General features: G+C 52.0%; 1 protein-coding gene across 7 annotated transcripts in view; it reads right to left on the bottom strand.

Moving 5' to 3' along the window:
- LOC135240343 (protein TANC1-like) overlaps positions 1-24,992 on the bottom strand; it is a 133,888-nt gene that overhangs the window by 49,615 nt on the left and 59,281 nt on the right. For 6 of the 7 annotated variants that reach the window (XM_064309699.1, XM_064309700.1, XM_064309701.1 and 3 more), the window contains 3 exons: positions 22,932-23,036; positions 4,585-4,715; positions 1,945-2,134 (listed from right to left, as the gene is read on the bottom strand). In XM_064309699.1, the coding sequence (XP_064165769.1) occupies positions 1,945-2,134; positions 4,585-4,715; positions 22,932-23,036 (426 nt within the window). Of the gene's footprint in view, positions 1-1,944; positions 2,135-4,274; positions 4,340-4,584; positions 4,716-22,931; positions 23,037-24,992 lie in introns of those variants that run through there. The other variant, XM_064309704.1, reaches the window with a different exon arrangement.

Raw genomic sequence — 24,992 nt, 5'->3', positions numbered from 1 at the left:
CCCACACTGCTTTACAAACCCACACTGCTTTACAAACCCACACCGCTTTACAAACCCACACTGCTTTACAAACCCACACTGCTTTACAAACCAACACTGCCTTACAAACTCACACTGCTTTACAAACCCTCACTGTTTTACAAACAAACACTGCTTTACAAACCCACATCACTTTACAAACCCACACTGCTTTACAAACCCACATCACTTTACAAACCCACATCACTTTACAAACCCACACTGCTTTACAAACCCACATCACTTTACAAACCCACACTGCTTTACAAACCCACACTGCTTTACAAACCCACATCACTTTACAAACTCATGCAGAGGATACAATATCTGAGCGGTCATTAATTATAGCAGTCATTATAAGTAGCTCTAATACAAGAATGGCTGGCAGGAATATTTATCAATTATTTCCACAGCGCAGGGTTTCAGTGCTGAAAGGTGGAAGGTCTTCCTTGGGGCCGCACATTCAGATTCTATCACCCAACCTACAATCGCCATGAAAGCATTTATTAAGGCTTCTGAGGGGAGAGACCACTATGCTGATGAGGTCAGGCTTCAAGCCATTCACAATCAAAGGCCTAGCAAGCCTATTCAGCGGGAACAAAAATGTAATCAGGGAAGAAATAAAATGATTACTGCAATATCACGACTTCGAAAAAATTAGAGCTGAACACTACAAATGGTTCTAAACAAAGACAGACCACCGAACAAAACAGCATCATCTGATTTATATAATACCTATTTTGAATTGAAATGACTTTTGCGGAACTGGAACTTTCCAGCTAAGAACACAGGGATTATTACCGCGTTAACTCCTCTTTCTGTCAGTGTGTGTAAATCCCCAAATCTCCTAAAACGCCGTTACTATAGCAGCTGTGCGGTCACAACCGCGGTGTGCTAACAAACACGGCTTAGAAACGCAGACGGCGCGCAGCCAGGATGAAAACGTAGACCCCCAGACAAACGACCACTTCTGCACGCCGCTCAGAAGAAGCAAGGTGCACTGAAAACCTCCAGAGTAACTGCAGATAAAAAAATATAAAAATCTCTGAACATCTATTTTGGGAACATGATGTACTCTGCTGTGTGCACAGTAGGTGCTTTAGCCGGAACTGCAACAGTATAGAAGTAACTGAGGTCAGGGAGAACGATAAAGTACTGGAGGCAAAGAAGACTAAGGATAAATGGTGTAGTACCGGAGGGTCATGGTGAACATGGTGAATGGTTCAATGTTGGAGGCCTTGAGAATGGAGTGAATGGTGCAATATAGGAGGAGCTGGAATCAGGGTGAATTGTGCTTAAGGAAGATCGGTAAATTAAACACTGTTGGCATGGAGGACAGTGTAAATGGTATACTGATAGAAAGGGGCTCTGTATATATGAAGAACATGGTGAATGGTATAATACAGACAGAAAGGGGCTCTGTAGGTATGGAGGACAGGGTGAATGGTATAATAAAGACAGAAAGGGGCTCTGAAGGCATAGAGGACAGGGTGACTGGTATAATAAATGCAGAAGGGAGCTCTGTAGGTATGGAGGACAGGGTGAATGGTATAATAAAGACAGAAAGGGGCTCTGTAGTCATGGAGTACAGGGTGAATGGTATTATCCAGACAGAAAGGGGCTCTGTAGGCATGGAGGACAGGGTGAATGGTAAAATAAAGACAGAAAGGAGCTCTGTATGCATGGAGGACAGGGTGAATGGTATAATAAAGACAGAAAGGAGCTCTGTAGGCATGGAGGACAGAGTGAATGGTATAATACAGACAGAAAGGAACTCCGTATGTATAGAGGACAGGATGAATGGTATTATCCAGACAGAAAGGAGCTTTGTATGTATGGAGGACAGGGCGAATGGTAAATTACTGATAGAAAGGGTTCTGCAGGCATGGAGGACAGGCCAGGGAGAGCAGAGGGCCGCTCACTAACCTATGATCCCGCTGTCCTTGCTCTCGAGCGTGGAGCTGGGGCTGGTGATGGTGCCGCAGGGGCTGGAGCGGCCGGGCGGGGGCCGGCCCGCGCAGCTGTTGAGGGTGGAGCAGGGGCTGTCTGTGCTGGGGGAGGCGGTGCTGCTGGTCAGGGTGGAGCACGGGCTGATTCCCTGGCTGGTTACAGTGCACTGGAGGGGAGGGGAGCGAAAAGACAGCGACAGCCTAAAATTAGACACTGTTTGAGAATACCTAAACAGCATGGCTTTCTGGGCCATCCACCACAACAGCCACATCCATTTCATTATTTTCATAACACATTTTCTCTCTCGCTTGACTTCAAAGACATAACAAGGTCCGAATTATTTTCTTTGATGAAAATATGTTCACCCATCCCACAAAGAATTAAAAACAAAAACAAAAAACAACTTTAATTTGAAATATCACAGATTCTCTTTCAGTTTGTACAAGTATTGTTTTCTATCGAAATCAAAAAGGAATTTAAATTACAACTTTAGTCCAGCTGGAAAAGTACTTTCCAAACATAATAAGGCAAACGTGTACTTAGGCAGATGAATCTGCATTTCACATTTCCGTGAGTCAGAGACCAGCTGTAAGGAAAGGCTCGGTAAACAAAACGTGTGTTTTAGAAACAGCAGATTCGGTGCGATGAATCAAAACCAAGCTATGCCACTTAATGCTGACCCATGTGAACAAATTGCCCTGTAATGAAAGCCTCCTATGCATTGCTCACGTCTTTGTGCACAGCGCCCTGTGTCTTCTCTATTCACACTGACCGTAAGAGTCAAAGTGACCTCTGACCCCTTACTGCAAAAAAAAAAAAGTTATTTTAATCTTGCAATGACTTAATATCTTTTTTATATATCAGACTTAATATATTTTTTCTGTCAAGTAGAAAATATTAGCTTCTTTTAAGTTACTTTTAGCTAGACAAGTAAAATTGACTTATCCCTTTGGAAAATCTTGAAATTGTTCAAACTGTCTCACCTCAAACTGTAACCTCATCCTTCTGTCTTATTTAACAGTAACAGAAATAACATTTCAGCTCTAACATAAGACTAAAATACTTGTTAAGATTGACTTATTTTTCGTTTTTTGCAGCGCTGATGGTTGCTGACTGCCTAAACCACCCTTTTCCCCCTCTCTCTACATAAGCGCCATGTCTCCCCATCCTGTACTGTGGCCCAGCCGGTCCTCTCTCCCGCAGTTGGGTCCTATGCTCTATATAGGTCAGGGAGAGAGCCTGGTTTAGGCAGGGAGGTAGCGGTGTACCAGATGCCCCATCCCCCGAGACCACCTCGGTCTCCAAACAGACCGCGACCAGAGAACCCCGGGCTCCTCGTCTCCAGGAGCCTTCATCCCCTTCCAGCGGCCACAGACCCTCCTCCTCCTCGCCTCTGCATGACTCACCTGCTCAAAGGAGCGGCTTGCTGTTCATGTTAATGTGACCCAGATCCAGGTGCGCAGAGCGATGGAAACAGAGGCCTTTCAGTGTCAGACAGAGGCCTTTCTGTGCTGCCAGAAATGGCAACATCAGCCATTTTGTGTCTGGATCAGGAATTCAGACCCATAAAGACTCTTGATCAAGGCCATGAACCCAGAATACTCCGTTAAAAGTCTCAGGCCCGAGCCACAGCCTAAAACTGCCTTTACTTCCTTTCCAATTTTTACTTATGACAAAATGGCACCTTGTAGCTATCTTGTAGCTCATGGTTACGAGTAAATTGTGTGACACCAAGGACAGAACATGTCAAGACAACATTACACAAATCCCACAAGTTAAAATAAGGTAAACAAGTAGCTTTGAACATGGGCAGCAAATGAAGATGTTATCTATACCCGGCAAACACTGATAAGCAGATTGATTGGCCAAGATCTACAGAAAATTATTCACGTTAACAACTGTGGATACACCTTCTACCAGCAAACTGAGTATATTTACACATAAGCATGCATAAGTTCCTAACCGAAATAAGCTTGTTAAGACACGGTTTGACAGAGTCATGCACCTGCACAGAAAAATCAAAGGGTCATCTGCTTTGTTCAAAGCACCAGACTAATTACCAGCACCAAACAAACTGAAAGGAGACGTGTCATAACTCGTCCCTTCCTGGATTGAAGCTGATAAACTCATATTACAAACCAAACCAGCCCTGCTGCACAGGTAGGCAAGTTTCTGGGACTCACACGACAGACAAACACAATCAAAAAAAGCACAGCAAACAGAAACGTTCCACTCTGCTCAAACATAAACACTTAACCCCCCCCTCCCCCCAAAGGCTGAAAATCTGAAAAAGGTTACCCTCATACCCTCATACAGCAGTTAGCTTGAGTCCCGCAGCAGTGGGACTTTAATCCCCGTCTGAAGGAGAGAGACTGAGAGGGAAGGAGAGAGAGCAAGCGACGGGAGGAAGCATCATTTATTCTCACACACGCCCTCTTTCTCTCTCTCCCTGCCTCTCTCTCCCTGTCCCTCTCTGTCCCTCCCTCTATCTCTCATTCTCCCTCTCTCTCTCCCCCTCTCCTTCTCTCTCTCTCAGCAGTGCAGCAGCTGCTGGGGGTGCATGTGTGTGTGCGTGTGTGTGTGTGTGTGTGTGTGTGTGTGTGTGTAATGGAATACCTTCTTCTCATTCTTGTCTTCCATAGATATGCGTGCCGATCCTGGGATCCCTTCTCCCAGTAAGAAGCCCAGCCTGGTCATCAGCTCCTGAGTGGCGGGGGAGGGGCACGGCTCTCTGGCGGCCAGCCGCTCTGCAAAGAGGAAACGACACGCGTCAGGGGTCTGCGCAGACGGGCGCGCGCAGACTGCCAGGGTCTGCGCGGCCCCAGCCGGTCTCCCTCGCCGCGCTGCCGTGGAGAGGAGCCGAGACGAGGACTGGCGCGCGTCTGAGGCGCCCGGCTAGATGGTCTTGGAACGCGAGCGAGCCGAGAACGATCTCCTTGGCCGGGGACGAGACGGACCCCGCTCGCGCCCGCCAGCGTTACTGGGCATACCGCACAGCTTGGCGTTTCGTTCCCTAGCGGTTCCGAATTTTAATATTTTTTCCCTGAAAAAACATATTAGACGAGCGTCCGTTCAATTGGTCCAGAATGACGGCACGCACATCAGTTACTACCTGGCGCGATACCTCGGGAAACAAAGGGCTTCTTCCCCGACTCCTCCGAAGTGCCCGAACGCACAGTGATCTGTAGAGAGCCTCGCTACAAGCGCACACAGAGCGACATTATGCGTTTACACAACAGCAGCATGCTAACGTAGCGCTGTGGAGAACGACCGAACGCTTGGCTTGCCCTGGGGACAGAGTCAGGCAGGGGGGTACGCCACTGTGACCCATCACACCGCGCACTATCACTCTCACTCCCTCACGCTCTCTCTCTCACTCTCTCACAGCACGGCCACACTGGGTGCAAATGAAAGGGTGAGCTGCCAACAGCTAATGAATGCAGTCTTAACTGGGCTGATGAATGTCATTAACGTGACTGCCAATTGCCACTGCAACAAGCTGTCTGCTTGTTTATTTATTTATTTTAAATGGGAAGCACTCGTGTAGCTGAAGGGGGTGGTGACATCCCAAAGCAGGCGGATGTACTGGTGACTGGCGCCCTTCTGACCCCGCAGAAAAGCCAGTCGCTGAACACGGAACCATCCGGAAAACAGATGAGGAGAGGGCGCAGGGAGCGAAGCCTCTCATTACTCACCTCCCTTTAGGAATTAATAAGGAGCTCTCTCTCTCTCTCTCTCATTCGCTCACCGCCCCACCTCCCTCTTTTACCCTCCAACTCATTTCATTTAATTTCCTCTTCCCTCATTTCTCTGCCTCCGCATCTCTCCACGGCATTTTTCTTCAGAAGGCGCAATTTATTATGCTAAAAAAAAAAATCTGCAACACCATTCTCTCTTTTTTTCCTCTGGGCCATTGAATGAGGTTCAATGCCACCCCATTGACCCTGAGAGATGTTGGAAAAGTCTTCCATTTTGCAGTTACATGTAGAGCGACATAATTAAGCGGTCTTCTGAATGCAGGACTCAGCCAGCACTGGAAGCAGGTGCTCTGTCGTGTCTATGGCTTGTGTGAACCGTTTAGCGTGGAAGCCTTTAGCGTGGAAGCATTTAGCGTGGAAGCGTTTAGCATGCAAGTGTTTAGTGTGCAAGCGTTTAGCGTGGAAGTGTTTAGCGTGCAAGCGTTTAGCATGATGCCGGAACGTGCCAGAACTGCAGAAATCTAATTTGCTTATTTGCAAACGGCCTCGTGGGTGAGCGCAGACTAACTAGCGTGCTACGCCCATTCAAACTGCGGTGCCGAGCCATTAAAAATTATACTCATTTTCTAAATTTGAAAGCGAGCATCTGTGCCAAAACTAAAAATAGAATTCAAAACACAATCTGTCTGATTTACTGTAGGTGCAAAAAAAAACAAACAAACAAAAAAAAGACCCAGGCTGGCATAAATTAGCTTATTTACAGAATTAATAAACAGGGAAAAGGAGTCCTCAAAGCCATAAGAAGCAATTTAAATACAGAGACAAAACCTTAAATGTGGGAGAAAGAACAGAACACTATCCCAGCGCTTCATCTAATCGACGCTTTAAATCCACGCACTTCAAGGCTTCGTCGAGCTAGCGTCTCTCAGAAGCACTCAACAAATGTCACGACACTTTCTCCCTTCCGCATGTTCCCAAACTGTTATCTTTTATTTTTCCGTCTGTAAGGAGTTCATATGTACGTTCTCAGGGCTGCGTAACTGGACATCGTTCTGAGAATTTATTAATTGAGTCTTTTGGAGGAGAGAGCCATTTCCAGACAGTCCTTTCCAGTCCAGACACGGCACCCACAAACATGGCAATCAGGGAAGACAAAGCATTTCGGGAGCGAGACCCATTCATCACGGGGGCAGTTTTATCACCCCAGGACCGACAGCCTGCTCCATCAGCGCATCCTTTCAAACGTCCTCTGGTCCTCCGCTCCTGCCCGGCGACGGCTCTGGACGGCCACGTTAGCGTAGCCGGGCAGCGCGTTAGAGACGACCGGCCCGCGGTAACAGCCCCGCTCTTCATCATCGTTACAGTGTCGCTAAGGAGTCGTCACAAACGCGCTTCAGGAGTCACCCATCATTCCACTGGGCGCGTGTCGCACGTGGTGGCCACGTGGAGGTAGGGCTTAAATCCTGAGCGTGCGACCAGAAGGTTGTAGGTTCTCCGTTTTTATGGAACAACCTCAACAACAACAACCTCCTGCCACAGGTAAGAAATGTGCATTAGAAAGTTTGTGAGAAAGGTGAAAAGTGCACAGTCAGGCTGAATTGGGCTGTTTGCTGAGCGAATGAAGGAGAGAGATGTAATTTTACCCAGTGTATGACAGCGCTGTCCTTAACACAAGGCGCTCAGTCAAACGGCAGATTTAATTAGGTCTGCGTTCTTATCGTCCGCTCCACTTATCCATGCGCGTGACACCTCTCGTGATCCGCGAATCGCCCCCCGCCCGTTTTACGGCCGGAGAGAATGACGGACGTTCGGGGGACGGAATGCGCTAAATTTAACCCCTGACACCATCCCGCCCGGCGTCCAGTACAAACGGCGAAGCTTGACCGAGCGTGTCCGTTTCGATGAGCCGCGGGGCCGCGTGACACGTCTGGACGTCCCGCTGAAGGAGCCTTCAATCGAACGAGACTTTCATTCTGATGATGTACGCTTAACCAAGACGTGTCATTCTGAAATATTAATCACGACTGTCGTATAATGAAAATGTTACGTGGTTGATAGGAATAACTGTGCCGAGTGACAGCTTGCAACAAAAGGAGGGCCACATTTAAAAGCTGACATTACAAAAAGCAAAATTACAAATACCACCGCCATGTTATTTTGCAGATTGTAGTTGTTTTACCTATGAACGGCCCTAAATGCAGGCTTACGCAATCTCACTGTCTACCGGCTGAACCGAACTGGCTTCTGCTGGTGATGACTGTGATATCCTAATGGAACGGCTTAGCCTAAGAGCCTTAAAGCCTAAACCACCAGCGCCAGGAATGTCCAGGACGGTGACAGTGCCATCCCATCTCTGCCCCCATCTTAAGAAATGCTCTCAGCAGCGCAAATCTGCGCACGGACGCCGCGCAATGCCTGCGTGCGTGCGTCTGCGCTGAGGGTGTGTTCGCACACGCACACTGCGCTGGAATCGCACGGGTCCCTGCCCTCCCGCTGTGATTGATGCAGGCGAGGGGGGGGTGGGGGGGTGGGGAACAACGGCAGTTCAATGCCAATGGAAATGAGGAAGGACAAATTGTTTTCACAATGGGACTGGAGATGCATGCATTTTTTCCCCTGCAGAAAGGGTTAATCCACATTTTAATATTGTAGCATAAGCCAAGAAAAGTGTCGGTCAACACTATACATATTAAGTATGCATTAATGTGATCATCTGCATCCATAACTAGACAAAAATAGGCAAGCGACTGCCGTCACAACACAAAAATAGAGGTTTTTGGTGGGATTAGGGAACAGCTGCGATGGCGTTCGTGTCAGTGTCCACGTGAAGAGGATCTGGGAGCGCGCGTCACACGCCAGGCTGGCCACGTGCGGCGGGGACAGGAGGAGGACAAACGACGTTTCCGTGCTGCTCCGTCGTCCGAAGACGGAAGTGGGTTTATGCGCGGTCGCATTGTTAAAAAAAAAAAAAAACCACACGCTGGTTTTTACACTGTGATCGCAAAAAAAAAAACCACAATGCGTAACATACAAACCAATACCCACATACACTATATCCTGATTCTCCTGGGGGGAGGAGTCAGCGCATTATAATTTCAGCTTTAACCTTCTGTGAAAGGATGACTCGTTCATTCTGAGCATTCCGTTTCCTGAAATAGCCCAGAGTGCCGTAAGCTAGCGGCGTTCGCTGATCCCGTCTACAGTACGCAGTCGATTTCTCGTTAATTCACTTTTGCCTGGGGGGCCCTGCAGGTTATTTGGGTGAAAACAGGTGCTGGGGCAACGGGTGACGGGACCAGCGCGCCGGTCACCTCTGAAAACTTAATCGGGGTGCGGGTAAGAGCGTTTCGTTAGCGTGTCGTCCCGTCGTGCTGAATTAGGATGGGAGGGGTCCTGCAGGGCAGGCCCCTGGACACACAGTAATCCGCGTAAGCCCCCTTGTGTTGGTTTAGCCACAGCAGCCACACAAGCTAACAACAAAGTGAAGGGCTGGCCAGAATCAAACAGCCTACATTTCCCACAAGGCCACTGATCCAGCCTCCATTACTTTAGCATCCGTGTCCGTGATGACCTCAGGTGAACCCCGCTAAAATAGAAATCTCTTTTTCGAGGGAGCCTCGGCCGAGAGGTCGTGGCTTAAAAAAAACTCAGAATTTAGTAAAACAAAGAGGAGTTAAACTAATTTCAAAAGACACAAAGGCAAGACATTTTTTCTCGGTTACAAAATTTGTTTTTCATCCAGCCGCAGAAATCCAGAGATTTCTCGAATGTAAAATAATTCCTTAATTACACCCTACTCTATTTTTAAAGGCACATTTCCATTTATGATGGATAAATCACATGTTGTGAAGTATGAGAAACGGTTTCGGACCAGCGAGGAGTAGGCTATTCATATTAAGAGCCGACGGACGAGAAACAAAGTGTGACCTAATCGAGCAGAAAAACGCAAGCGGGGAATAGGAACGGAGCCCTGGTATCGCTGTAAAAAGCAGCCAGAACGTAACTGAGATAATTGACACTTAGCGTGTTTTGTGGAAAATTGAGGTCATTGCGCGACGGGTATGGTCTCCCCACGCTGATGCGTTCATTTCGGTGAGCACAGAGCCGCAGAACTTATTGGAAGAAATAGGTTGGTAATGAAAATCCACAAACTGCATCAGCGACGATGTTTTTTTTTTTTTTTGGTTACAAAAGAAATTAAATTTATCTTCGCCCAAATAGTAGAACGTATTCTTTCCCAGCTAAGACGCCAACACTGCTCAATCAGAACACAACAGGAACGTTCCAGAATAAAACACTCCGTTAACAGGCAGTTCTCAGATGCATATCGCCGGTGAGGAAACGTGCGATTATCAAATCTGCCAACAAAAACAGATGTAAACCAACCTCCGAATGTAAACAGCTTATTGTCTTTTCCATAAACCTGCTTTAACGGAGGTCAAAGCCAAAGCGGTTGTCATTTTTCCCTCCCGTTCCCTCCGGAGAGATTCCTGATGAAAGCGCGGATCCTCCTCTGAAGTGTTCATTAGCGTCGCGCCGCGCCGCGCGTCCCCTCAGCAGACACCTTCATCCGCCGAGCGACACAAAGCGCTGGCGGCCGTAAATCCTGCGCGTTTCCGTCGCGTTCGTACAGCTGAATTTAAATGGAGCGGATTGCACTTTACTCCAGGGAGCGACTAAAGCGCTCCGAGCTGGGATTTCAACCTACGGTACAGTCAGTGTGACTGCAGACAGGGCCCACATGCAGAACCCTGAGCACGTGGAGCTCAGGCAATGCGGCTCTGATAACACCAGTCCCAGGGTGCCAAACCGGGGTGTAAATTTTGCCTTGGCCTTCGCGAAGGTGGGTGGCGTCATCCAAAAAAAACGGCTGAGGAGGAAACCGGATCGGACGATTCCAGGCTGTGAGAAAGGGTGTAAAATGATTTGATGCTGCAAATTTCGCATAAACGTGCGAAACAGAAGCGGAAAAAAAGCAGGCCTGTTCATACTGGGGTTAAAGCTCAGATGAGTCCACATTGTGACAGGGGCACATGTTAAAATAGCTCTGTTGATTTGCAGCGCGGTTGAGAACCGGTGTTAGCATTCCAATGTGAATCCCACTGCTGTTTTGTTTTTTTTTTTTGTGCAGGCTTTTAGTATATACTGAAACATCCTACAGGTATGTATCCGATAGAGCTTAGATAGTACAGAGTTATCTAGCTTGAACTGTCTGGCAATATCACAGGTAAACAGAATGAGTGTGTGTGAGTGTACATTCGTGGAGTTATACAGTCAGATGCACATACAGTACATACTGTATGGTATACCATACTGTACCCTATGCTCTAACTTTGCCACATGGATAGTGTAACACATAACCGCATAGCACAGACACGTGTGCTTGTGCACATGTAAGCGCCACAGGTTGAAGGATCACCATGAATTGTTAGCGCAGAGAGTCAGAAACAAAATCCAGCGGTCGAAGGACAGAGGGAGCGAAGCATACATGTTAACAGAGGGTAACGTACGATGTAAACATTTCTGAAACGACACAGGGCAGCGCCGGTTGCCCGTACATGGTAAAGCAAAAAGAGAGCACATCCAGCGAACGATATTCGGGCCAATTTATCGCTGAACGCGAAGCACCAGGGAGGACGGAGCGAACTGTACTCGGGTTCAGGCAGCGGCGCTAACAGCATCGCTGGCTCGCTTCCTGGGCAGAGAAGCCCGCGTTTCCGGCGGGAGCACAGTGAGCGCGCTCGGCCGCAGAGAGAGCGTTTCCAGCGGGAGCACAGTGAGCGCGCTCGGCTGCAGAGAGAGCGTTTCCGGCGGGAGCACAGTGAGCGCGCTCGGCCGCAGAGAGAGCGTTTCCAGCGGGAGCGTAGTGAGCGCGCTCGGCCGCAGAGAGAGCGTTTCCAGCGGGAGCGTAGTGAGCGCGCTCGGCCGCAGAGAGAGCGTTTCCAGCGGGAGCGTAGTGAGCGCGCTCGGCCGCAGAGAGAGCGTTTCCAGCGGGAGCGTAGTGAGCGCGCTCGGCCGCAGAGAGAGCGTTTCCAGCGGGAGCACAGTGAGCGCGCTCGGCTGCAGAGAGAGCGTTTCCAGCGGGAGCACAGTGAGCGCGCTCGGCCGCAGAGAGAGCGTTTCCAGCGGGAGCGTAGTGAGCGCGCTCGGCCGCAGAGAGAGCGTTTCCAGCGGGAGCACAGTGAGCGCGCTCGGCCGCAGAGAGAGCGTTTCCAGCGGGAGCGTAGTGAGCGCGCTCGGCCGCAGAGAGAGCGTTTCCAGCGGGAGCGTAGTGAGCGCGCTCGGCCGCAGAGAGAGCGTTTCCAGCGGGAGCATAGTGAGCGCGCTCGGCCGCAGAGAGAGCGTTTCCAGCGGGAGCACAGTGAGCGCGCTCGGCCGCAGAGAGAGCGTTTCCAGCGGGAGCACAGTGAGCGCGCTCGGCCGCAGAGAGAGCGTTTCCAGCGGGAGCACAGTGAGCGCGCTCGGCCGCAGAGAGAGTGTTTCCAGCGGGAGCACAGTGAGCGCGCTCGGGTGCAGAGAGAGCGTTTCCAGTGGGAGCACAGTGAGCGCGCTCGGCCGCAGAGAGAGCGTTTCCAGCGGGAGCGTAGTGAGCGCGCTCGGCCGCAGAGAGAGCGTTTCCAGCGGAGCACAGTGAGCGCGCTCGGCCGCAGAGAGAGCGTTTCCAGCGGGAGCACAGTGAGCGCGCTCGGCTGCAGAGAGAGCGTTTCCAGCGGGAGCACAGTGAGCGCGCTCGGGTGCAGAGAGAGCGTTTCCAGCGGGAGCACAGTGAGCGCGCTCGGCCGCAGAGAGAGCGTTTCCAGCGGGAGCGTAGTGAGCGCGCTCGGCCGCAGAGAGAGCGTTTCCAGCGGGAGCACAGTGAGCGCGCTCGGCTGCAGAGAGAGCGTTTCCAGCGGGAGCATAGTGAGCGCGCTCGGGTGCAGAGAGAGCGTTTCCAGCGGGAGCGTAGTGAGCGCGCTCGGCCGCTGCAGCCCACGCGGGCCCAGAGAGCGCGTCTCAGGCTCCCCGCGACACGAAGTGAAATGGGGTCAGGTACCAGCGGAGTGGAGCCGGCGCTGGAAACCAAGTATAAACCGCCCCCCCCCTCCAAAAAAAAGAACCAATTTCCCTTCACCCTAACCCAGTACCCTGTGAAGGACACAGGTGGAATGTGGACCATGTCGTACCAGGCGAGAGCCCTGAGGAGCCACCTGGAGACCGCCATCAATCCTGCTTGGACCGGCTGGACATCGTAGCTGCCGTACGTTCAACGTGCGCTATCTTTAAAAAAAAGGATTCCTTTACTGCAGTAACCGTGGTGACCCCAGTCCCTGGGTCCTATGGGATGAGCGTTAAGAGTGTACGGCCCACCGTAGGGCCCTGGCCGCCAGCGTCCGGGCGGTTCCACGCACACAGCACAGACTGATGGGGACTGAGCTGAACGCAGAAAGCGAACAAAGAGGTCTTTCGGTAATCACCAGAGAAGCTATAATGGCTCCTCGTCAAAAAACCAAGATGCTAAACAGATCCAATTAGAGCAGCATTGTATACAGTTTTGACGCAAGGAACATAGCCAGTGACCGAAGTAAAATAGTATTTGCATTAATGTGACAGCTGCACAGCACCGCAGGCCTAGCGCATCAGGAACAGCGCTAAATAATGCGCTGGCGTCGCTCATCAGCGGAACGAAGGCATCCGAAGCAATTTTCATCAGGTTAATCGGGAGCTCCCACTGGGCGACCCGTAAGGAAGGAAGAGAATCAGCGGGTGACCGGCGTACGCCCGCGTGAGCCACGCCCTCCGCTACGGCGGCGAATGAGAACGCGGGTCGAGCGCCTCCGGTCCGCAGGGCGGCGAATGAACGGCGAGAGCTGGCGATGCGTCCCAACTTAGCGCCCTAAAAAATTCCCGTCTTCGGTATGGGACGGGCTGCGGTGACTCATCCGAGCTTCCAGAATGGGCTCGTGTTCGTAGCACTGGAGAAGGGTAGGGACTGGCTGTGCTGGTTGAGATTCAGCAGTAGCGTGGCGTGAAAGCTACATTGTTCTCTCTCATATCCACAGAGAGAGAGAGATGGAGAGAAGGAGGGAGGGGGGAGTGAGAGAGAGAGAGATAGGGGTACTGGGGGCTGGGTGGGGCACCGGGTATGAAAAAATACCCCAATGACACAGTGGTCTGAAGAGGGGGCCTCTTCGCGGACAGAGCCAAATGTACTCACGGCCAAATGTTGACGCGCACGCTGTGGACATCAGAGAACACGATCAACAAATGGATCAGCGTGTAGATGCTCACGGTGCTTTTCCAATGATAATTGCTGTAATTGTTTTTACTGCGGCACGTAATTATTTTTTTTGGTAATCACAGCAGCTGTGATGGTTATCATAATTAGGACTGACCTCGGTGAATCTCCCTGCCTACTATCAAAACAAAAAAAAAAAACACGCTCAGCAGATACTGAAATACTGAGCGGCAAAAAGCTCTGAAACAGGCCTGGGAGAACACACTGCCGGCACACAATTAGCAAGAGGCCTCAGCGCGCTTTTAAAACTGTCCTGAAACGGAGGGGTTTCGCCAGCGTTAATGCCATTAACACGTTTGGTATTCAAGTCAGAAAATCGGCTTTTTTTTTTCAGCCTGTGAGCAATTACTGATCTGATATCACAACACTGGCCCGGAGAAACCAAAAGAAACACCGGAACGGCTTATTAATTCAAATAACAGAGGGAGAAGGTCGGGAAATAAAACAAAAACAGCATCATTATCCAATACCTCGAAGGTTTACGAGCTGCTAAGATATGGCCCCCTCTCTGTGAAAGAGGTCTGAAGAGGAGGGGGGGGCGCTTTGAACAGTCCCCCCCCCCCACCGTGAAACCGATACAGCTAGCACTCATTACCAACCAGGCTGGCATTATATGATGGTTAAGCCGGCTTAATGAGCACCTGAAGAACATGACCACTTACCCTTCTCCCATCAGTTAGCACAAAGGGGAAATGATGTCACCTTACAGAGACGCGCGGGCACGTCCCAGAGCCCGGAATGTTCCGCCGCGGGCCGGCGGAGCCAAAGCCGGTCGGCACGTGCAGACGGCGCGAGAACGACGCGTCTCCGGGTCGCCGTGAAACAGACGCGCTCCCTACTTACGCGAGAGCGGCGTTGCCTCAGCCCGCGGGGTCGAGCGACGTCTCTGGGTTCACGCGCACTCTCGCTCTCTCTCTCTCGCTCGCTCACGACCGACGGTGAAGCAGCGAATTACAGCCGCACGCCTGGAACAGCTGCCCACCGAAGGAACGGAGCAAACACACTTTCAGTACTCAAGCGCTGGTGGAAACTGGGGAGGTGATGCTGCTGCACCGATCGCATCATTCGGGGGCGGGAGTCGGGTTCGAATCAGGAACTCCAGGGCCGCGTTGGTCGCGTTAGTGGCGGCGGCCTCGGTTTGGCCCTGTAAAGACGTGCAGATTTCTGAGCGGGAAAGTTGCCGGGGGGGCGTTTGTCTCTGTGTCGTTAGGATCTGGGTTGGGGGGGGGTTGGGCGGGGCGGAAAGAAGGATGAGGATTCGTCGGCGAACGCGGCGGCTGGGGACGCACAAATATGGGCACAGCGAGATTGGCTTTCTGCTATAATTAAACACGCGGAGCACAGGGGCCCTGGGTGGCGGAGAAAGGATTCAAATATTAACGGTACCGTTTGGCTTAATTAGAGCTCGTCCATTACGCACAGAACCCCCTTTTCCCTTCAAAACAGCCCTCTGATCTAGAACCCCTGGCCAAAGACCCTGCTCAAAGGCGTTTATCGTTGGGAACTGTCTCTGAAAACAGGGCGTCCCTTCGCCCTTCATTGTAATTTTGTGTAAAAAGACGCAGCGCTAATGTTCTTATGACATGAACCTTCACACCGTTGTGTCCAGCCACTGTCAGACGCTGGTTTCATTAAAGAGCTGAAGAACACTGCAGCACAACCAGGTGCTTCTGAGGACAGCGGGAAGCTGAAAATGGCTAATGGCTGTTCTGTTGCTTTACTGTTTGGCCATTACCTGCTAATGTATCAACAATTTTAATTGTTTCATTCTAACGCACAACAGACCAAGATGTGTCAGTGAGAACAAGAGATGTATACAATCTAACTGAGATGACGTTTTGGCTTTGAGCACCAAATACTCAGATGAGAATATAAATATTGCTTTGTTATTCCCACATGTGGGGCAGCACGGTGGTGCAGCACTGTCGCCTCACAGAAAGAAGGCACCGAATTTGAATTCCAACCGAGGGCCTTTCTGAGAGGAGTTTGCATGTTCTCTCTCAGTCCAAAGAAACGGAGGAGACTAATTGGAGACTCTATCTTGCCGTAGGTAGAATGTGTGAGGGAGTTGTGTGTGGGCCTTGTGATGGATTGGCGACCTGTCCAGGGTGTATATCTGCCTTTCGCCCACTGTGTGCTGGGTTATGCTCTTGCCTCCCTACCGCCAATCACCCCCCCCCCCCACTGACCAGGAATAAGCGGTTTAGAAAATGGATGGATGGACTCACACCTTGAACGTGCCACACTTTCATTGTCTTTGTGATTGCACAATAAAAAAATCACATTCGAGAGCAACAGCCCCCACCCCACCTGCCCGCCCACCCCCAGATCCCTGACCAGGAATAAGTGGTTTAGAAATAGGATGGATGGATGGATACATGTCAGCATGAGTTCACTGCTAACTTAAGTAAATGCAATTTATCGTGAAAGTGTAATTGTAAAAGCTAGTCTAAATATTGTACCCAGGTCACTCAAATCTCCAATACTGTGAACTCCAATACAGATATTGCTATTCACCATCAATGTTATAAATCTAATTCGGGATGAGGATATTTTTTGATCATTTTAATGAACCTGTAGGCAATTAGAATGTTGCCCTAATTAATGGCTTGTGATGATGTCATGGTTTCTGCAGCAAAAACTTTGTTGACCTTTCCTGGCTATTTCCACAAGGGATCAGCCACCACAGCTGTAAAAAGCCTGATCGTGATCAATTACTTCTCCCTGATGAAAAGCTGGGACGGAGAACGTGAGAACCTAAAGACCAATGGGGACGCATTAACAAACAGAACCCAACGAGCAGCCAGACATTTCACATCACCCGCAGAAAACAATCACCATGATGGACGTAAAAGAGGCAAGACCTCCAAGGCCTCTTTCTGGGAAAACTATTAATCACTGGATTATGTCACGTAAAAATGTACAGGCAAACGTGCAAGTGGAAAACGACACAGCACAGCAGAGACTTTGCCTGTTTCTCTGGGCTTTTTTTCTCGTTAAGGAGAAATAGCAGCCCGCACCACACACCGCTGTTGATCCTAAATGTGATGTTTTATTGTGCAATCGCAAAGACAGCACTTTGAACACGGCGTGCTCTCTTGCCACCTTTGTGATTGCACAATAAAAAAAGAAATAGCTTTCGGGAGCAACAGCAGCATACGGGCACCACTTCTCTCTTTATCGTTTGCTTTAGCCTTACCTCGCACCTCGTCATTTTGGGGGTGCTCGCTGTTGACTTTGCTATGAAGTTAGGCGGTTATGATCTCTTACCACCACCACACACGGCTGACGATTTCTGACAGTGCGTAGCTAGCCACTTCCTTTTCTTACTACATTCGACTCTAGCGTGTTCTGCACGAGTGAAGACAAACAGACTTCACACACGACTCTGGCGTGCCTTGGCTTCCTCAGAGCAGAACAGGGTAACAGCTCCGTGGAGGATCGCTCCCTCTCTCCATACGTCTCATTCAGTGAAAAACAAAGAAGAAGAATTAACATCCTCCAAAGGAATATAGGCAAAGTCACTGATTAACAATCACCAAGTAACCAGCAGTTCCTTTGTAGAGGAAGATCCAACCAGAATGGATTATACTGGCTTTGGTATGGTGAGTCAGGTGACAGGACCACCGCCAATCGGGATGTGACTGTGCCACCCCATTACATCGTAAAGGTTTGGAATCAGAGCAGGGACACCCGTGGGAAACAGCTGTCAAAGGAACGGGAGTTTGACGGGGGAACAAAATGCCTCCACTAGCTTGAACACAGCGCAGGGGCCGTCAGCTAAACTCCTCTCCTAAATCTTTGCCTAAATGTCAGTCACACCAGCGTGTGCGCTTGATTAAATGCCGGCTCTCTGAGAAGACTTGCCTGAACATCAGGCCGGGAGGCGGTGAAGTCATAGAGAGTCTCAAGAGGAGAAGACCGAGGGGGGGCGAGGGGGGGGGGCCCGGTCCTGTGGGTGTGAGCGCAGAGGCAGGCGGGGGAGAAGGACATTCTGTCACGCGGCCTGCGTGACCGGCGCGCACACGCACACGCAGAGCAGGTAACGCGACCCGCCCTCAGAGGCGGAGCTCCGGCGGCTCCGCCGTCCCTGACGAACGCTCCTCGGCTCGGTCGTGACCTCGCGCTCGGCGGCGAGGATGTTTTTAAACCCCTCGCCCTCGACCGAAACCCGACCCTCGAATAGTCCCCACACTCACGGAGGGCAGGAGAAGGGCAAGGCATGCTGGGACACTGTCACGCACCGCGATAATATTCGACCTCGCCCCTCCCGCACCCATGAGCACGTACCCAACCCAACATCTCTGACCTTAACTTCACCACCCAGATCTTGACCATAACAAACAGTTGACCGGGGCCGCTTTTCCAGGGAGTCATAAACCATTGTTCAGATGTGCCACTCCAATGCCTGCCCCGTTCCCTTACCTTAACGCAGACAAACGAACACTCGCTAACCGCGTGGAGCGGCGGAGGCGGGCGTGGGCAACCTGACCGAATGAGTTTCAGCTTCAGTGGCCAGATGCTGTTCTACCCTTGAGCTAAGCCATTAATCTGAATTCCCCTCCGATAATACCCAGCTTTATAAATGGGCAAAATGGAATAAAAAAAACTAAAAAAATGCTGGTTGCCTGGGATGGGGGGTGGGGGCTTTTGGAGGGGGGGGAGTCTGCTGTGCGAGTAAATGAGCTAAATTAAATGGAATGTGTGTGTAAACAGTCCGGCTCTGCTCCCCACGCGCCCCTTGCTCTACCCGATTCCTCGCAGTTTTCTCCCAGCATTCCCTCGTCCTGCCTGAGAACATTCCTCGGCGGCGCTGCCCTCGCCGCGCATTCCCCCCCCCCCCCCCCCCCCCCCCCCACCCCCGCGGGTCACGTGATCGAGCGTGACCTCGCGGTCCGGGGCCACCCCCGAACCTGCGCTGGGTAAACAGGGCCTGCCCTCAGCGAGACCCCCGAGCGTCCGCTGTTCAGCTGACCGCCCCAAAGCCAACTCGCTCCGCTCGGCCAGCGCCTAATTAATCACCGACGCGCCGGTACGCAAGGTCTCATGAATACTCATTACTTAAGAGCGTCGTTTCGCTCAAGAAGAAATGAAATTTAGCCATTTTTTGTGTGCGTTGCCTCAAAAGGGATTCGTTCGATTTGCGTACGCTGGAGAGTTCTGCACACAGGATAGTGAACATTAACAAGCACGTTAACGCGCAAAAGGCAACTGAACTGGTCCTGAACACTGAACTGGTCACAAATGCGTTGGTCCTTTGTATTCATACATTCCCGGCAGGTCAAACCAATCTGAACACGCAACACACTTCCCCACAAGGTGACTAACAGCACATCGTTTCGTTATTTTCACCAAAACGTTCCAGATGATTCCTTTGCGGCGGTGTAATTTCACCCCGGTGAGAATTCCTCCTTTTATGGCGGTGAGCACGCCAAACGAAGCCTGATAATTATGGGATGCTGGAAGGCCCACACACTGCATGCATTAGCAGCCCCTCCGCGCACAGAACAGGCCGAGCTGTCCAAACTCCCAGGAACGCCGGGATTTCAAAGCCGTGCCACTTCCTTCCCTGCTGCTCCGTACACACACACAGACACGCACACACAAATACACACACACACACACGTACACACGCAAACATGTACACACACACACACACGCGCACACCAGAGCAGTCAGATGGCTGCAGCGCCACAGAGCTGAGATACGACGACGTGCAGTCAGGGGCTCCAGACCTACGAGCGAACGCTGTATTTTCATTCCCTCCGTTCTCTGAGTACTGTTTTCATTCTTTATCTGCGGCTGAAATCCTAGCCCAGGTTCCGCGCTCTAAGAATGTGCCATGTGCTGTATAAACAAACTGTAGCTAACGTGGGCCTGAGACAACGTTTGGCGGACCTCCACTGTAAACAAGCGACGGTGGGGGTGTGTCGAGTTCGGGGGGGGGGGGGGGGATGCCGCGAGGAGACCAGAGCCGGGGGAACGGGGTGGGGGGTAAGGGGGGGGGCGAGTGTAACGCCGGTGAGGGTGAGGGGGATATTTTTAGCTCTGCTGTAAGACCCGGCACCTGAGAATGACCCGGCGGGATGCGGAGAGCACTGAGCAGCAGCAGCCCGCGGCTCTCACAGGCCTCTGTGGGGCACGGCTGCTCACCCTCCCAAAATCACTCACAGACATGAGCCGCACACCAGCTGTGCAGCCCCCGGGCTGACCCCCTACCCCAACACACACACAGACATACAGAACACACACACACACACACACACACACACACACACACTACAGCACACACACACACACACACACACTTGCACGTACACACACACACAATCGCGCGCGCGCACACACACACAAACACATGCACACTGACACATATGCGCAATGCTGATATGAGGCAAACTCGCTGGCATCCAGGCTGGCATGAAGTGGCACTGCACAGGTCTCCCTCCAAAGCCTCTCTGTCATGCACTGACTACAGCCTGGAGCAGCCCCCCCTCACTGTCCCAGTACAGCCTGGAGCAGCCCCCCCACAGCCCCCCTCACTGTCCCAGTAAAGCCTGGAGCAGCCCCCCCTCACAGCCCCCCCTCACGCCCAGAACAGCCTGGAGCAGCCCCTCCTCCCCACAGCCCCCCCCTCACTGCCCAGTACAGCCTGAAGCAGCCCCCCTCACTGTCCCAGTACAGCCTGGAGCAGACCCCTCACTGTCCCTACTGTCCCAGTACAGCCTGGAGCAGACCCCCTCACTGCCCCACTGTCCCAGTACAGCCTGGAGCAGCCCCTCCTCACTGTCCCAGTAAAGCCTGGAACAGCCCCTCCTCACTGTCCCAGTACAGCCTGGACCAGCCCCCCTCACTGTCCCAGTACAGCCTGGACAGCCCCCTCACTGTCCCAGTAAAGCCTGGAGCAGCCCCCCCTCACTGTCCCAGTAAAGCCTGGAACAGCCCTCCTCTCACTGTCCCAGTAAAGCCTGGAACAGCCCTCCTCACTGTCCCAGTAAAGCCTGGAACAGCCCCCCTCACTGTCCCAGTACAGCCTGGAGCAGCCCCTCCTCACTGTCCCAGTAAAGCCTGGAACAGCCCCCCTCACTGTCCCAGTACAGCCTGGAGCAGACCCCCCTCACTGTCCCAGTACAGCCTGGAGCAGCCCCCCCCTCACTGTCCCAGTAAAGCCTGGAGCAGCCCCCCCCTCACTCTCCCAGTACAGCCTGGAGCAGCCCCCCTCACTGTCCCATACAGCCTGGAGCAGCCCCCCTCCTGCCCCCTCACTGTCCCAGTACAGCCTGAGCAGCCCCCCTCACTGTCCCAGTACAGCCTGGAGCAGCCCCTCCTCACTGTCCCAGTACAGCCTGGAGCAGCCCCTCCTCACTGTCCCAGTACAGCCTGGAGCAGCCCTCCCCTCACTGTCCCAGTACAGCCTGGAACAGCCCTCCTCACTGTCCCAGTAAAGCCTGGAGCAGCCCCCCCCCTCACTGTCCCAGTACAGCCTGGAGCAGACCCCCCTCACTGTCCCAGGACATCTTGGAGCAGCCCCCCCTCACTGTCCCAGGACATCTTGGAGCAGACCCCTCCCCTCACTGCACCAGGCAGAACTCTGCTGCCAGCTGGACTCCTTCCAAAACCTCAAATCAACCACAAGGAGGCATTTCTCTGCCATTGTGGCTCAGATAACACAGTCTACACTGCATTTAAGCCCCTGAGAGGAATGTAGATCCACCCTCGTCTACCGATGATAACAGCCCAACGAGCGGGACACAACACACGCACTCAGGAGGAGATAAAGGGCCAAAACACGCACACGCATACACACACTCACGCACACGCACGTGCACACACACACACACACAAACACACGTCTCTCTAGTCATTTAGCCTCTACCATGCCTGTGTCCTTCCCATAAACACCATCTTATCTCTCTTTCCTATAGAGGAAACATGGCGATCGCTGCGCTTCCTCCTGAAGTCCCGCCCTGACGTCGCCGCTAAAGCCATGTTTATTAGCGCCCGTTAGGAGTGCAGCCGGTCTGGGTCCATTTTATTTAGGCTATAAGCTTTCATGTGGTTTCAAAGGTTGGTCACTTCCATAATTTACAACATTATCGGGGTGTTTGACAAGGTTTTAACTTTCATCCCCATGCGTCCTGTGTGCCGTTTGACAGACCAAGCCGGGAAAAAAGGTCAAACCGTCACGACGTAGAGTTCCGTCTCAATTAATCAACCAATCATCAATCAGTCCACCAATACATCATCCAATCAACTAATCAGCCAAGCAGCCCATCGATCAATCAACCAATCAATCAATAATACAAAAGCATGTCCGGTAGGAGAGTACTTCTCCATGAGCATTTTCCAGACTGGATCACAAAAACAGAAAAAAAATGAGCCAATCAGCGAAAAACTGTAAAAATGTCAAAAATGCCAAAATAAGGCAAAACAAGGTAAAAGGCGAAATGACAGCAGGGTATCAGGGTAACGGCAGATGAACACAAGCAGACACCGTTACTGCCAGATTCAAATAGAAAATGTTAAAACACGGCACGTTAAAAATGTTACCTTACCCTGAAAAGGGCTTGAGGGGGGAGCTGTAACATCTACTACACAAAAACAAAGGCTCACGCGCATGCGTGCACACTCACACACACACACACACACGCGCGCGCGTGCGTGCACACATACAGGCGTGCAAACGCGCACACACACACACACACTCAGTGCCCTCAGTGCCTCGCAGTAAGAGACTTCAGAAGGCAGAATCATGCTTTGGTGGGCTTAACAGTCATTACTCTACGAGAGCAAAGCAGTGCAACAAACCGTCTCTCTCTCACACACAGCTACTCTTCCCCACTGTTCCCAGAACAGCTCCCTGCTCGCTGTGTCCGTACTCCACTCACAGGTCCTCTCGCAGCACTGTACTCAGATCAGACGCACGCTCCCCTCGCTGGACGGCGCGGTGCGGAGAGCAGCTCTCCGAGCGCAAGCGCGCGCACACTCACCATTCTGGGACGGTTCCTTGCTCTCCGCTGCCTTCCTCAGCGCTGAGACAGCGGCGTCTCCGGGAACACGAGGGCTCTCCACATACTTCAGCTTCCTGAGAGGACCTGCAGGAGGAGCGAGGGAGGGAGAGAGGGAGAGAGAGAGAGAGAGAGAGAGGGAGGGAGAGGGAGAGAGAGAGAGAGAGGGAGGGAGAGATGGGAGGGGGAGAGAGAGACAGACGGGGGAGAGAGAGACGGAGAGAGAGAGTAAATTCTTGCTGGATTAACTTTTTCCAGATGGGATTTGAGATGAGGAATTAGAATGTCCTGGTGGGACGGGGCAGGCGGGCCAGGGGGCTGGCAGGCAGATTGGGCTCCTGTGCCGACAGCCCCGCTGTCTGTCAGCTCTCAGCTCGGACGGCACAGCTGCGCTCAGCCCACATAAAACACCAACCCGCTTCCAGAATAGAAACAGCAACAGGAAGCCGCCGCAATCAGATTACAACTTCACATGTGTGTGTGTCAGTGTGTGGGCACATAAATGTGTGTGGTTGGTGTGTCTGTGCAGTTTGCATGAGTGAATGTGCAGGTGTATACACACACACACACACACACACACACACATTCACAAACACACACACACACACGCACGCACGCATGCGCACGCACACACACACACACACACACACGCGCACGCACGCACGCACGCACGCACGCACACACGCACACACACAAACACGCATGCACGAGCACGCACACACACGCACGCACGCGCACGCACACACACACACACTACACGCACGCACGAGCACGCACACACACGCACGTACGCGCACGCACACACACACACACATAACCCACTCACACACACACACACGCACACACACACACAGTGAATAAAGCGGACATTTTCACCCACCAGTGACTCACTCCCCAGCGCGAGGGCACTGTATTTCTCCGTAGCAACCGTGCCTGTACACAGAAGGCTGCTGTATCTGCCCCCCACCCCCCCAGCGTGTCCTTCACACCGCCGTCCCCGGGTCAGAGCGCTGACCCCGCCCTACTCAAAGGGCCCGCCCACCGGCCCTTTTCTCTGGGTGACGGCGGGATGTTGACGGGCGGCTCTCCGGCTCTCCCATTCACGCGCCCCCCCCCCCCCCCCCCCGTTTCCCGGGCGCTGAAAAGGCCGTTTGTCCGCTGATGCAACAAACGGATTCATCGCGCAGAACAGGGGAGGGGAGGGGGGTGGGGGGGGGGGGGGCGGGGCGGCGCCCAAACCCGCATTCGAGCCCCGCGCTCGATCGCCTGCCTTAAAGCAGGAGGACGCTCCGCGCGGCTCGCTCGAGACGTTAGCCTATTTGCAGTATAAATAGCCCCCGCCTCGCATTTTAACTGCGCCCCTGGAGGCTAAATGAGCCGTCCTTGCCTCCCTTTAAATGGGGGGGGGGAGCTTCATAAAAAAAATATAAGAGAAAACAGCCAGATGTTTAACCAGCTGGAGATTTAGGCATGGCTAAAAAAAAAGGAAAAAAAATAAAAAAAACTGCATTAAAAAGGCAGCTACATTATCACCATACCCTCTGTTTGCGTGGTAGTCACATTTATATTACATGATTTACAGATGTTATGTTTCAGATATAATACTTGGAGCTGGGCATTTACAGTCCTGAAGTAAGCCAGGTTAAGTGCAGAAGGGTACCTGAACAGTGCTCCCCTTGGGATTCGAACCCATAACCTTCTGCTAAAAATTCATGTTTCTGAACTAGGCCACACCGCTGCAACAACAAATCTTAAATCTTCAAATACGCGAGCCGCTCACGTTGACCTAACCCAGTTCTGCGCTCTTCGTTTACTCTATAATCAAATGACTACATGAGCAACCTTAGCCGCAACACAGAGATTAGGCGGTGAATGCTGTCAGTGTTCTGAGATCTCGTTCCCACGTGCTCTGTTGATTCACCTGCAACGTGAGCCCAGGCTGTGAATGATAAACAGAGCGGCGGCGGCGGCGGCTCCGCGTACGTGACCGAGCCCCTGGTACGGGAGCGCTGACGTTATTCCAGCCTCCATGTTGAGCCACAT

The sequence above is a fragment of the Anguilla rostrata genome, chromosome 15 (genome assembly GCF_018555375.3).
Source record: "Anguilla rostrata isolate EN2019 chromosome 15, ASM1855537v3, whole genome shotgun sequence".
Classification (NCBI taxonomy): Eukaryota; Metazoa; Chordata; class Actinopteri; order Anguilliformes; family Anguillidae; genus Anguilla; species Anguilla rostrata.
This window is presented reverse-complemented; position numbering and strand designations above follow the sequence as displayed.